This window comes from Falco punctatus (genome assembly GCF_963210335.1).
Source record: "Falco punctatus genome assembly, chromosome: 11".
Lineage (NCBI taxonomy): Eukaryota > Metazoa > Chordata > Aves > Falconiformes > Falconidae > Falco > Falco punctatus.
The window spans coordinates 527832-541442 of record NC_137591.1 but is presented as its reverse complement, the minus strand read 5'-3'; the positions used below and the strand labels follow the sequence as shown (position 1 = coordinate 541442).

General features: G+C 46.3%; 1 protein-coding gene across 1 annotated transcript in view; it reads right to left on the bottom strand.

Annotated features, from left to right (window-relative positions):
• Nucleotides 1-13558, bottom strand: part of ERICH3 (glutamate rich 3) — a gene marked incomplete at its 3' end in the record, with an annotated part of 46126 nt that extends 32568 nt beyond the window's left edge. The window contains exons 1-2 of the mRNA XM_080407693.1: nt 9237-13558; nt 34-127 (exon numbers count right to left, since the gene is read on the bottom strand). Of these exons, the coding sequence (XP_080263819.1) occupies nt 34-127; nt 9237-9256 (114 nt within the window). The remainder of the gene's footprint in view (nt 1-33; nt 128-9236) is intronic.
• Nucleotides 13559-13611: the final 53 nt, after the last annotated feature.

Sequence of the window (13611 nt, the reverse complement as noted above, 5' to 3'; positions counted from 1 at the left end):
TTTTTCTTATAAAAGAAAACTTTTCAATCTCACCAGTCCTGATCTCTGAAGATGTCGTCTTATCCTGGTGTTGCTGAAATATCCAGCCAGGTGTTTGTCTGTAAGGCTATTGTAGGTTGCAAGAAATCTGAAATAAAATACAGATGCATATAATCCCCTTGACAGGCAGTTTATTACAGCTTAAGTTATACAGACCTACCCAATATTTTGCTGCACAAAATGCTGCCTTGATGAATTGTGCACAGCATTCTGTCAAGTAAATGCCCATTAGATTATGAAAAAGGAACATCTTATCGCCTCCAGAAGATTAGTATTAGAAAGACATGATTTCTACATGAGATACAGCAGCTCAGGAACGGTGTACCACCAGGGTACAGGGTCCAACAGTGCCCAGCTCCAAATGTCTCCTTCAAGACCAATTCCTGCAACAGTCTCCTCAGAAAACAGGCTCCAACCTTCGGCAGGTCAGTATCATGCCACACGACATTTGGAGCTGGATTCCTGGCTGAGTGCAGCAGGCACAGACCTGGCTCCTTGTCCACCCTGCCGCAGGCCCTGTTGGAAGCAGATGAGCATACTATACAACAGCAGGGACGGGGATGTCCTGCCCCAGACCTCCTGCACCACTGCACCCCTTCTCACCACACACCCTGCGCTCCCCTCCTGCTGCTGCCTCCCAACTGGGAGCAGACACAGCAGTGATGGGAGTTTCTGGCAGCACTGCCAAAGACCCGCAAGAATAGTGTCAGCTAGGAGGCACCTCCAGAGGCCATTCAGTCCTGCCTCCAGCTCCACGCGTATCACTTATCAGACTTTACCTACACAAGGGCATTTTCCGCTGGTCTTCATTGCTAGCTCTCAGCCATTATTGTCTGCCAATGCAAAAGAATTACCTTCTTCAGTCTACTCATGTTAGCAGAAACTGCTGGCACTAAAAATATTTTTAAGACAGGATGCTGTTTCCATAGTATTTTCACTGGACTGAAAATTAGCATCCACTTTATTAACGTGGGTGCAAATCTCTGTGCTGATGAAGACTACCTCTTTGTGTTTTCAGCCAAAGTCTCCTTCAGTATCCACATTTCCACTCATTTCTTTATGGCACTTCCCTCATTTTAATGCTCTCACCATCAGAGGGACTGCACATCAAATTCATCACTTTGAAATGGAATGGAATGTGAATGGAATCCACAGAAAACTAAGTGGCTTCCATTTCAGTTGTCAAAAAAATACACTGCTCTTTTGAACCATTTTCTCAATTGGGATTCAGGTACACACCTGTTAAAATTTTGCCTGGCCAACCACTAATTTGTCCATGAACAAAAAAAGCCTGTTTCAAAAAACAACTGGCCTTCACACCAACAGAACTCGCAAACCACTCAGGAAATCTAACCCACAACAACAAGTTTAGGAACTGTCCCATCTGTTTCAAGGACCATTTATCTGAACACAACAGTGACTCGAGGATATTTAAATAAACAGCCAAGGAAGCTTGTCCCACAAACTTATTCATAAATTCAGTTGCACAAAACTTGTACAGGGCAAGATTCATCACTTTTGTGGTATTTACAGGCTAGAAAGCATATGTTACTGTAGTGTGTTTTTGCTGGCTGTCACCTACAGCAGCAGTTTGTCTGAAGTGCAGCTTGCACTGATGAGAATACTTCTTTTCTTCCCCCTCCTCTAAATACAGCTACTACATTTTACCAAAAATCCTCAGATCTGCTCTATGTGACTGATTTGCTCAAGCTAAACAAACGTACTCTGCAGGAAACCAAAGTGTTTGAGCAAAAGGCAAGCAAGTGCACTCATCTGTCTGCATGAATCCTGACGCACTATTGCTCTGGCACTCAGCAAGCTGCCAGCCTCAGTCCTCCCGTGAAGAGCATGCTTTGTGCTGGAAGGACAGGAACGAGTCCTCATCCAAGCCAGGGCGTTAGAAGAGAGCTGCGCAGTGAGAGACTGTGCCTCTCCTGCAAGATACCAGCCCCACCCGGGTCGGTGGGCAGACACTGGACAACCCATCGCTCAGCTTACCAGCCTGCACAGGTCAAAGCTAAAGACATGGATTGCTTTCACCATACCGTGCTCCCAAGATTTTACAGAGACCAGCCAGCTAGTACTATGACGGCTCTGAAGTGCCATTTGGTCTAAAAGACTTCTGGGACCACACTGCTGCTGTGGCCAGAACAGTTGGGCTGGACAGTTCTGCTAATCTTCTCCCCTGTAAAGACCCCTGATGTGGACAAGTCCTCCTCTGTATCCAGAGCAGTAAAACTGAAATGCAAGAACCTCTCAAGTCTTTTCCAGTTCCCAAGTCAATATACTAAAGATTCTCTTTAATGCATTCATTGAACAACGCAAAGTGAACAAATTGCATCTCTCTTCTATTTATTGGTGAAAAACTGTAAGACCAACAAAAATGGAGAACCAGACCAGGCAGATCATCCAAGCAGGGCCCTCCCCTGCTCTGCCCATGAGCTAAACCATCACAGCTATCTAAGATCAGTACTTCCAAAAATTGAACCTAAGATCTGACAGTTGAATACAGAAACTGAAGCATCCATAATTAGCAGATATATTTTAAATACTTCTTAGCACAGCCTTATCTTACTTCACCCTATGGAAAACAGGAAAATAACAAAGTAAATGACATGGTTTGAGTTTTTAATACTCTAAATCCATTCACATTTGCAAAATTTATACACTCAACATATTGCATAATATGTTCAGCCTGACCTCTGGGCTCTCTAGGCAGGGTATGTTTTAATTACACAACAAAAGATCAATCTCTTTTGTTTCCTTTGGCTTTAAATTTAAATGCCACTGTACTGAAAGATTGCATATCTTTCAATAGGATAATTCAAAATAAATGTCTGTTGCTAGGCTGAGTTACCACACACAAGTATACTCCAGGAAAGAAAGAACAATTGGGGAAAAAAAAAAAATCAAAAAACCCCAAACTGATTACAGACTTACTGGAATTTTATCTGGAGTTTCAAAATCATCTCACAGGTAGCCTACCAACAATATATTAAACTTTAAACAAACAATTTATCTTACCCTGTTATGAATGTTGATTAAACACTGGTACTATAACAACTGTTCTACATTACTTTTTTAATCCACTGTTTGCATTTGCATTTTAATCCACCAGATTACATCGATTGTGCTAAGTACTGATTTATGTTATCAACTGGCAATTGCAAGCAGAGGCAGAGGAGAAACTCAATCCCATTCCTTTTCATTTACTACCTTCATCTAATATTTCACGGACCATATAACTAGTTAAAATGCAACTCCCTCCTGAGCACAGTGATGTAGCAACTTTAGTTTCAAAGAAGTCTCTGTATTTATATTTTCTCACTTAAATTATGAACAGGCTGGTCCTCAAAAATGCTGAATTAAATTCAAAGTTCAAAAGGGTATTGGAGGAAATAAGGAAATGTTTTGGGCCTGAACCAAAACCCATCAAACCATTGGAAAGAACACAACTGGATCCACTGGGCTTTGGCAGAGCCACGCTGCCGAGAGCGGCCCGAGCTATCTGCCCAGGCGAATGCCTCCGTTGTCAAAAATAACCAGCACAGACAGAGCCTCACAGAATACCCTGGGCACCAGCTTGAACTCGGATTTAAATCACATGCAGCAAACAGGGGCTGGCCCTGCAAGCCTACGCTCACCTAGAATTTCTGCCGGCTTTCCTGCTTATTTCAGCTGATCAGTTCACCAGCAGATCTGAGACAAGTTTAGTTGGGAGTGGGCCATACTAGTACTAAGCCTGGGCTTGGCCCAGACCCCTCTGGAAATTCCCATGGAGACCAATGGTTCAGACTCACTCAGTGCTCCAGCGGACAGGGTGCAAGCATATTTTCCAGGCTAAGGGCAACCAGGGTAAGACCTCATCCTCCGAACGGAATCTGTGCCATTCACTCAAAAACACACAACTTATTGCTAAGCCCAAGGTTCAGCTGAGACTCACGCTCCCTCGTGCCAACAGATGACTACAGCACACACATGTGTGGCGCTGGGGAAAGGGCACCAGCAGCATCCATGCATGTCCCCCCTCCCCGTTCGGCAGCCCACCTGCTCCTTCCATCGGTCTTTGCTGGCTCACAGATCATGCCTGGAGATAAAATTCAGAATGCTGCTTACAAATGAGAAGGGTGAAACAGACAGGAAGATATTCAGAGATGCAGTAACAGAACTGCTATGACACAGATTCGGGTTCATTGTTTGCTTCACAAAGTAATGCAACCCCTCACTTCTGCGGCATCTCCCCAAGAGCAATTTATCTCAGAAATGTCATGAATTACCCAACTTGATGACAGCCAGAACCAAGCTCTTCAGCAAAGCAGACCATTGGTCTCATTTATGTCTCTGCTCCTGCTCCTATTATCAATAACAGCATAATAGTAGTTCATGTCTGAGAAGTTTTCTTCCAGAGACTTAGACATTTAAGAACTACATACAAATGTCACCTCCAAATCCTCTACAACAGATCGAAGTGCAGAACTGACAAAAAAGCATGTTAGAGAAACATACAGCAAAGGAAAATCATCAGTCTCAAAGAGTACTATAGAAAATGTTTGTTACAGTCAAATCATGTAAGTCCAGAAAGCCCATTTTTCTGGATATTTCTGGGAGTCCTTTTTCTCTACCTGTTTATCCTGTTAATTCTTCTCTCTACAAATTCTGGGTTTTTATTAGAATTACAGACAATTTTCCTGGCACAGAAACTAGACTGCCTGATCTGTAGTTCCCAGGCCTAATTTTGAAGCTCTTCTCAAAATTAGTATCACATTTGTTTCTGTGGTATCACAGCCAGTGACTACATACCGCTGTCAGTTCAGTAATTTCATGTTTAAGGTTATTTAGAATGCTTGAATGTACACAGTTTGTTCCTGTTGGTTTTGGGGGGGAGGTAATTAATTTGCTAAAAATCCTCCCTCACTTGCATCTAAATTTGAGCCAAGTTGCCCAAATTCATGCCCAATCAATACTGGTTCAAGCAAAGTAATCTCCTCACATTCTTCAACGGTGATATTCCAGACATAGGACTTTTACTACAGTCATCAAGAAACAGCAGCACCCTGTTTTAACAATAACATTTCAGTGGGCGTCCGCTTTTTTTTTTTAATAAATTTTCTTTATCTTCCTTACTATCACAGATGAGAATACACTTTGCACTGTATTACAGATTACATTTTTCAAATTTCTAAAAGCAAAAGGTCACTGTCAAAATTCTCTCTGCTTCTCACCTGACTAGAATCTTAAAGTGATGGACCATATACCATAAGAAACAAGAAAAATTCCCCAATTCACATACACCTTTTACTACCTAGCCAGTGCTACTGAAACAGAGCAAACCTCTGGATCTCAGTTAACATGGATCTGCCAAGGCGGGGAAGAGGTGCCAAGCTCGCCCATCAGGTGAAACCAGCCATAATACTCATCCGTGAAGTTCTCTGAACACGAAGACTTTCTGGACCACCAGAACAACGGGAAAGAAGCCAAGCAACTTCCTTCCCCATGGCACAGCATCTATCAAAAGCCACCATATGTGTGGAGTACATACCCTCTACAAACACCCTAAAGAAACTCCACACATGAAGAAGCAGCCCAACACCTGGACTAGCCATGGGACCTGCAGGTGCATCCCATTCCCAGGTCCAGCTGGGCCTCACGTGCGTAGCCTGGCCTTCTGCCACTCAAGACAAGCAGAAGTCTGGGTGCTTACCACCACTCATACTTCAGTATCATCTACACTCCCAAGGTAACATCTGATCTGCCTGTTCAGAAAAATAAATCACTGTCACTGAGAAAAATCTTTTTCCCATTAACAAAAGCTGAAGGCAAGTACAAACACCAGATTAACAGGCAGAATGAAGCCACAGAAAACAAGAGAGCCACAATTTATTTTGCTTTTAAAAAATGCACTGGGGGCCAAAGTAAAACACACATCAGACCAAAATGCCCAGGAAGAATTAGATTTGCAGCGGCAGGGAGTCCAGCTGTCCTGATGAGTATGCAAAACATAAAACATACTACAGCTGATGACTACGATTTTAGTAAATTAAGGAACTGTCCACTTGGAACTCTATAATGTTCTTTATTAACAGTATCTGGTTTTTCTCAGCTTACAGCACACAGTGCACTATAGGCAGAGCCAGTGCTGTGTATCACAATGATTTTTAAGACTGTTCTTACTCATCTCAAAGGATATCACAACAAAGTCACAGCAGGCATCCTACATTAGTTTCGTAAAGCAAATCTTCACAGTTAATAATTTAGAGTGCAATTAAATCAGTGACTGCTCACCAAATAAATTAAGAGAGCAGAAAAACTTTAGTTATTGATTGGTAGTGTCTCACAGGGAATCCCAGCCCCTGTGCTGTTTCTTGCAGCAGGTGTTTATTGCCCCTTGAGTCAAACAAACCCTGCCCCTGATGCAGACCATTCCTCATTCCAGCACATTACTGGATCTTGCACTGTTTCTGCTGGGGACATAAACAAGAAAGACTTGATTAGCTTTCAGACAGAACAAATCTCACCACAGGCTGTCAGCCGCAAACAGCAAGTTCAACATCCCACATGGTGAGGGCGCCTGCCTGGCCCATTCCATGTGAAAGCAAAGACTATTCTTAGGAGACCTTCCAGAGATCTGGCACCTGTCTGACGTTCCCTCCCTAAGGAAATTCTTCAGCCACCATGAAGTATTTCCACTTTCAAAAAAAATGCCATCAGGGTCTTCAGACAGATTAAGCAGATGGTAGCAAAGTGGTATCCCACAAAACTGGAATTTGGTGTTAAATCCTGAAGGCCAGGACTTTGTGAATCCTAGCTGGGAACAGCCTAGCAGGCACATGTGGGCCTAGGAATCAAAAGGTCATGCAATTCCACCACAGAGAATGTGGGTTTGCCATCTACTCGCCAGTACAGGCACTCAGAAGATAACTGCTGCCTTTATTACACTATTCAGCATAAATGCTTAGCTTGGTGCCTCCAAGCCCAAGCCAAGCGAATAGGGCTAGTGACCATGCTGTGCCGGGGCTCCTCTCTCTGAGAAAGGGCCATCTATCCAGAAGATGAAAAGTCGCGAAAACACAAAAGGAACCCCCACAAAAGGATGCTCTTGTTTTGCCAGGAGACAGGGCTGTAACACGTGTAAATTGACCCTTCCAACTACGCCCAGGGCCACCCTCCTCCACCAGGAAGCTGCTGCTGTCACTGGCCGACCCTCCCGACCCTCAACCCTCGGCTACAGCACCCTTGGACTTGCCCTCGAGGAACAGCTATGGCCTCTACCTTTATTAATCTGAACTACTACAGCTGTGCTTATGAGAAGCCATGCTGGAACACACCGACTGAACTGAAACTCACTCAAGTCAGCACATGACCTGAAATTTTGACAGGGCTTTGGAGTCTAACAATAATTGATTGGTTTATTGCAAGCCCACAAAAGCCTTAAGCACATGTACAGTTTGACTGAAGTGGTAACTGAGGAAGAGGCCACAGTCTCTCCAAGTCACATTGGACCTCTGCTTAAATACCTTTAGGACCCTTCAGCCCTGGCGACACGTGAGACCACCCTTGTCTTGCCCCATGCACACGCAGGCCACTTTCACCTGGGTTTTTGTTTCAAAAACCACATGCTACTGTCTTTACTCCTCATTTAACCTCACTATTTAAACAGCCAAACCACTGAGGATTCTTTGCCTAGATACTTAGTGAGAATTATTTTATTTTATTAATACTTTGCCCCAGGGGACTGTCACCAAGCCCAAAGGCACCTGTAACTCTGAGAGTAGACAGAAATGAGCTTGCTCTGCCTGCACCCAGAGGCAGGCATGGCGCTCCAAAAGGCAGACAGTGGCTCACCCAACACTACCAGACCACGGCACAGGACCCCTACAGACTTCATTAAGGCCAGACCAAAGTCCCGTCCCCAGGAAGGAATAACCCTGTGCAACAGCAGAGGCTGGAGGCAGCCGGGGTGGGCAGCAGCTCTGCTGGAAAGGCCCAGCTGGCCCTGGGAAGCACGAGCTGAGCATCAGCCAGCCAGGCAGCGAGGAGTGCCAGCAGCATCTGAGGCTGAAGTAAGAGGGGCACAGGCAGTAGAATGAGGGAAGCCATCATCCGCTTTCCTTGGCACCCGCTAGGCCCCATGTGCACCACTGTGTCCCTTTCTGGGGCCCAGCCCATGGAAGCCATGGATGCAGCGGAGCGAGCAGCGGGCAACCCTGGGGATGGCAGGACTGGAGCATGTGTGTGAGGAGCAGCTGCCAGAGTTTGCTCAGCAGCTCCAGGGCCCCACGGGGACCTGTCAGGGCCCAGGGATGCGGCAAAGACGAAGCCAGAGGAGGGATGATGGGCACAAGTTGAAAGGAGAAGGGCTGAGGCAGCGATGACAAAAGCGCTTCCCTCACAAGGAGGGCCAGGCAGCGGGGGAGGCGCAGGGGGTGCTGCTCCCACCCTCAGAGGTTTGGGGGATCTGTCTGGAGGAAGTAACCTGGCCTGATCTCAGAGCTGACCCTTCGAGCAGATCGAGCTGGAGACCTCCCGCGGTGTGAGCCCGCGGCTCGCTGGGCCGCTGCACTGGGCTACTGCTGTCTGAGGGCTGCCAGAAGGGAACGAGTGAGGGGCAGCCGCAAACCCACAGGTGCTGGCCCCTCCCTGGCCACCTCAGCAAGCTCTTCGTAAGCCACAGCTCTGTAACTCTCGCCGTTTTCTGCGTCAGATGCAGACCAAAGGTATTTCTTCAAATACCTGTGAGGTAAACACAGCCACGGCATAACCGTTTCCCAAAAAATGAATTAACAAATGCCGTCCGGGCTCCCGAAGCCCCTTGCACGGTAACCTGAGTGAGGCAACCTCGCAGGAGCAGGTTTCAAGTGCCTCGCCTGCAGCTCCATACGAGCCCTCACCACAGATTCTCACGCACGGCGCTGTGCGAGGGTGCTGCCCCGGCCGAACCGCGCCGCAGGTTCCCGCCTCGCGCAACACGCCGCAGGCCGACGGGAGCCCGAGGGGCCCTGCCCGCCGCCCGGGGCCCGGGGCCCGCCACCGCCCCGCCCGGGCGCCCCGAGCCCGCGGCCCGGCGCCTCCGTCCCCGGCACAGAATAACGCGATCGGTCGTCACCTGCCAGCGGCGCAGCCAATTAAATGTTAAACACCTAGCTCCGAAGGCCGGGGCGGCCAGACCCTGCGCCCCGCCGCCCCCCGGCCCCACTCACCCCGGCCGCGGACCGCTCATGGCGCCGGCGCCGAGGAGACCGGTACGGCCCGCGGCCCGCCCGTCGCCTGGACACGCCGGGGACGCTCCGGGCCGGGCGGGGCTCCCGCCGCCAATGGCGGCCGCGCCGCGCCCGGCCCTTCAGGAGGGGCCGGTCGGCACTGAGGCCGCGGGGGGCCGCCCCGCCGCAGCGCCCGGCCCTGGCCGAGCAGGCGGCCGCACGCTTTGTGCCCTGCGGCGGCTGCAAGCTCCCGGGGAAAGGAAAGGCAAAGCGGAAGGGAAAAAAAGAGGGGAAAAGAGAAAAAAAAAAAGGGGGTGGGGGCAGGCAATGAATAAGGTCTTTTGGTACAACACAGATCTACAAACTGAAAAATACAGCACCGTGAGACGAGATGCACAATTGTTTCAAACATCCATCCTCCAGTACAAATGACACAAGGCCCCAAAGCACGCATTTCAGTGGACTCTAGATTTACTTGAATAAAGGAGATTCAATCATCCTTCCGTGCTCCTCTTTTTCCTTTATTCCTTCACTCCTTGTGAGCTCCAGTAGAAGCACCAACACACAGGTAGTGCAGCAGCAGGAGCGCAGACCTCCGGTGCCTGGGGGCAGGGGCTGCCTCCCGCGCTGAGGCACCTGCTCCAAAGAGCTGAAGGAAGTCCACTGCCCCCAGGTCTTGTGTGTCAGGAACTACCCACGCACAATACCGACTTGTCTTTTGTGATGAAAGCAACTATCAAGAACATCAATATCCTCTTGATTTTTTACCTTCCCAACCCTGTCATTAAAGTCTCACTAATATATTGTATCATGCCATAGCACACAAAGTCAGGAATACACATGGACCGCATGATTACAATGGAGAGGGGATACTCTTCGTGACTAGAAAGCTTAGGCAGCATTTATTTAAGTACAATGAGATCAAAAAATAGCAGCTGCTTTTCAGAATAATTCCACGCTTTTCTATTTCAGAAACATGTATAGCAGCAGCTTCCAGACCGTGGCATGTGTACACAACCGCACACTCTGAACCTCAAACCTCACCTGTGCAGGCAAAGGCCAGCACAAAAGCAAGAGCCTGGACAACCTGTCCCACCACCCAGGCAGCAGTAAGCAGGTTACCACTGGGAACCACTGCTTCAGAAACCCCATCCGGTGGCTAAATCAGGACAAGTTACTAAAAAATAAACAACCTGCCAGAATTAGTCTGCCTAATTCAATTGTCTATGATCCTCAATCGATTCCTCCATTCTTCTTCGCTCTGCCGAAGGGATGGCATGTCCCAAAAGGAGAGCTGAATCAACCAATTCCCTAGGTTGACATTCTCTAGATGGGTGGCTTGCACAGATCAGATACACCTGAAAGATTAGCCACAAACATGACCAAATAGCAGCTGGAAGGACTTCAGCTGCAACAGCTGAAGAAGTTACCTAGCCAAGATTAACTGCCCACCACTGAACATCAGTGTCTGCAGCAGAGAACACAGCCTGAAACAACCATGCACACCTCCACCATTCCTCCCTTGCAGATCACAGTGGAGGTGGGTTGCAGTAATATGCAAGGCTTGGACTCCTGTAACTGAGTCATGGGCAAACCAATGCCCCCCACCTTCATCACCATGGCAGTGACAAGATCTTACACTGCTACAGCTGGAGCCCAACCCTGTTTTCTGTACAATACCAGCAGCACAACCCAGGCCTCTCGAGTACCTATCTTCTGCCCACAGCCTGAGTGCACCCACTACAGCTTCCTCACTCCTTCCTGCACTTTGTGTTCAGTGCTACGTCATTACTTCTAATTTTGGAAAAAGTAGCGTGAATAAAACTTCCCCTTCCATTAGTACAATACATCAAAAAATGGACAAAAGAATTAAATGTTATATTCCGTTTCTTCACAAAGCAGTCTAAACTATGCTGGTTTATTCTGCTGGGTTACCATTGTAGAGAGCAGGCTGCAATGCAATAAAAATGGAAGAACTACTCTGACACCTTCTGGTGAGAAACCCCGTAACAAACAGTGCCCGTGTTAACAGCAGTGATGTGTACAAGAAAACTGCGCTGAACTTTGTCTCTAAACACTGGCCACAAAGCAGAGGCAGCACTAAGCAAGAAAAGAGCCACTGTAAATCATAAGCCTCTCATTCATATAATACCCCCTGACCAAAGGCCAAATTAAAAGGAATTAAATATTTAAAACATACACTGTATAAGGAACATGTATATTTTTATATGCACATCATCTCCATAATCATATCCATTGCTAACCATTACTCTTAAGAGATATTTTGTTTTTTCTAACAGTGCTGTCAAGCCGAATTGCAGATTCCCTACATGCCATCACTGCTTCAGACTGCATTCTACCTAAATGAATAGGAATCATCAGTATCTTTTACCTGAATAATCAGCTAAGAAACTAGCTACCCAGATCACTTAACACTAGATTAATCATTCATAAACCTTCAAAAAGAAACGCAGCTCCCCACTCCTATGCAGCATGTGACATACAGGGACAGACTACAGACTGAAAGACAGATGCCCCAAACAGATCTGACACCAGTCTTTCCTATCATTGATAGCTCAGCCAAAAGTGAGTGCTAGTGTGAGAATTTTAAAATTTAGAAAATGGAAAAGATTAATAAATATACCTATTTAGAAAAAATATCTATGTTTATTATTTATCTCACAAATTATCTCAAAAATTCTCTCAAATTAGAAAACAACATGCAACTGGGCAAAGAATGGTTACCAATAGTCTCATTAACTGTGCTAGCTAGATTTATAGTGTGAACACACATAATTCTATGGGTATCCGGGGGAGAATTACAGGGACACTGCCCCAGATTTGTAGAGATGGTATTAGGAAAGCTAAGGCACAGCTGGAGCTGAATTTGGTGAAGGATGCAAAGAATGGTACAAGCCTTTATGGATATATTGGCCCGAAAAGGAAGAATAAAGAAAATGTACCACCCACAGTAAGTAAGACAGGAGAGCTGGTGACAACCGACCTGGAAAATGCAGACATACTCAACAATCACTTCTGCTGTGAGGCAAGGCTGGGAGTGCAGGGGCTGTTCAGTGTGGAGAAGAGAAGGCTCCAGGGAGACCTCGTAGCAGCCTGCCAGTACTTAAATGGGGCTTATAAGAAAGATGGAGATGGACTTTTTAGTAAGGGCAATGGTTGTAAATAGAAACGGGCCAGGTTTAGGCTGGACCTAAGGAAGGACTCTTCTACAAAGAGGGCAGTGAGGCACTGGCACAGGCTGCCCAGAGAAGCTGTGAATGCCCAATCCCTGGAAGTGTTCAAGGTCAGGTTGGATTGGGCTTAGTGAAAGATGGCCCTGCCCGCAGCAAGGAGGTTGGAGTGAAGGTCCCTTCCAACCCAAACCATTCTATGATTCTGCACTTACACCACTGTTACTCAAACAACTACAACAGCACAAAAAAATGTCTTTTTGCTAGAGCTCTGAAGAAAATCCTCTATCAATTTCCACCCACTTATAGTAAACAATCAACTTGCCATTAACAAGGTGCCAAAATACTTTCATCCATTTAGCAGTGACAGCACAAGGGACATGGCTGTTGGGGACGACCACATGAAGTCCAGAACTATTAATGTCTAGACCCACTTCCAGGTCTGTTAGGACTGCACTTGGAGAGTGGAAGGAAGTAAAGCCATATTATCTCATTTGCAAGCAAGTATTTTACATCTCTTTGCATAGCTATGCACAAGAGAAAAATCAAGCAGAAAGACTGGATATTTTCTGAGACAGGTTTTAAAGAAGCTGGCACTGCATCAGTTGTAATGATCCAGCTGTCCCTGGTCTCCTCCAAGGGTAAGTCACTTAGCAAGAAGGAGGACCTTACAGGTGACAGATGCTATCACTTGCAACGTTTTCTGTGTAAATAAGTCAACAATTTTCTTCCACACTTTTTAGTATACCTAGTATTTGTATACTAACATGCCTGTAAGCTGGGAAAATATTTCAATTCCAACTACTCTAAAAAAAAGCACAACCAAACAAGCAAACAAAAAACCACCACCCACACAAAAAAAAACCAAAACCAAACCAAACCAAAAAAAAAAAAGCTAAACCAACCCACCACGCAAAAACAGAGATCAGGCATGGGGTTTTGTTTTAAATATGTCTGCCAAGTACAATGAAGACACTCAAATGCTTGAATGTCAGCAAGAGTTCAACACAGTATCCAATTTTCTGAAAGGAGCCAATTGTTTGTAGAGGACATACAGGTAAAACAACTAACCAATTTCAGGTTCTAGAGACAAGTAGTGTGTCAGGATTTGATTTCTCCCAACTACACACAGAACGATCGCAGTGGAGTAAGTACTAAAACAAAACATTAAGGTCTGATCAAGA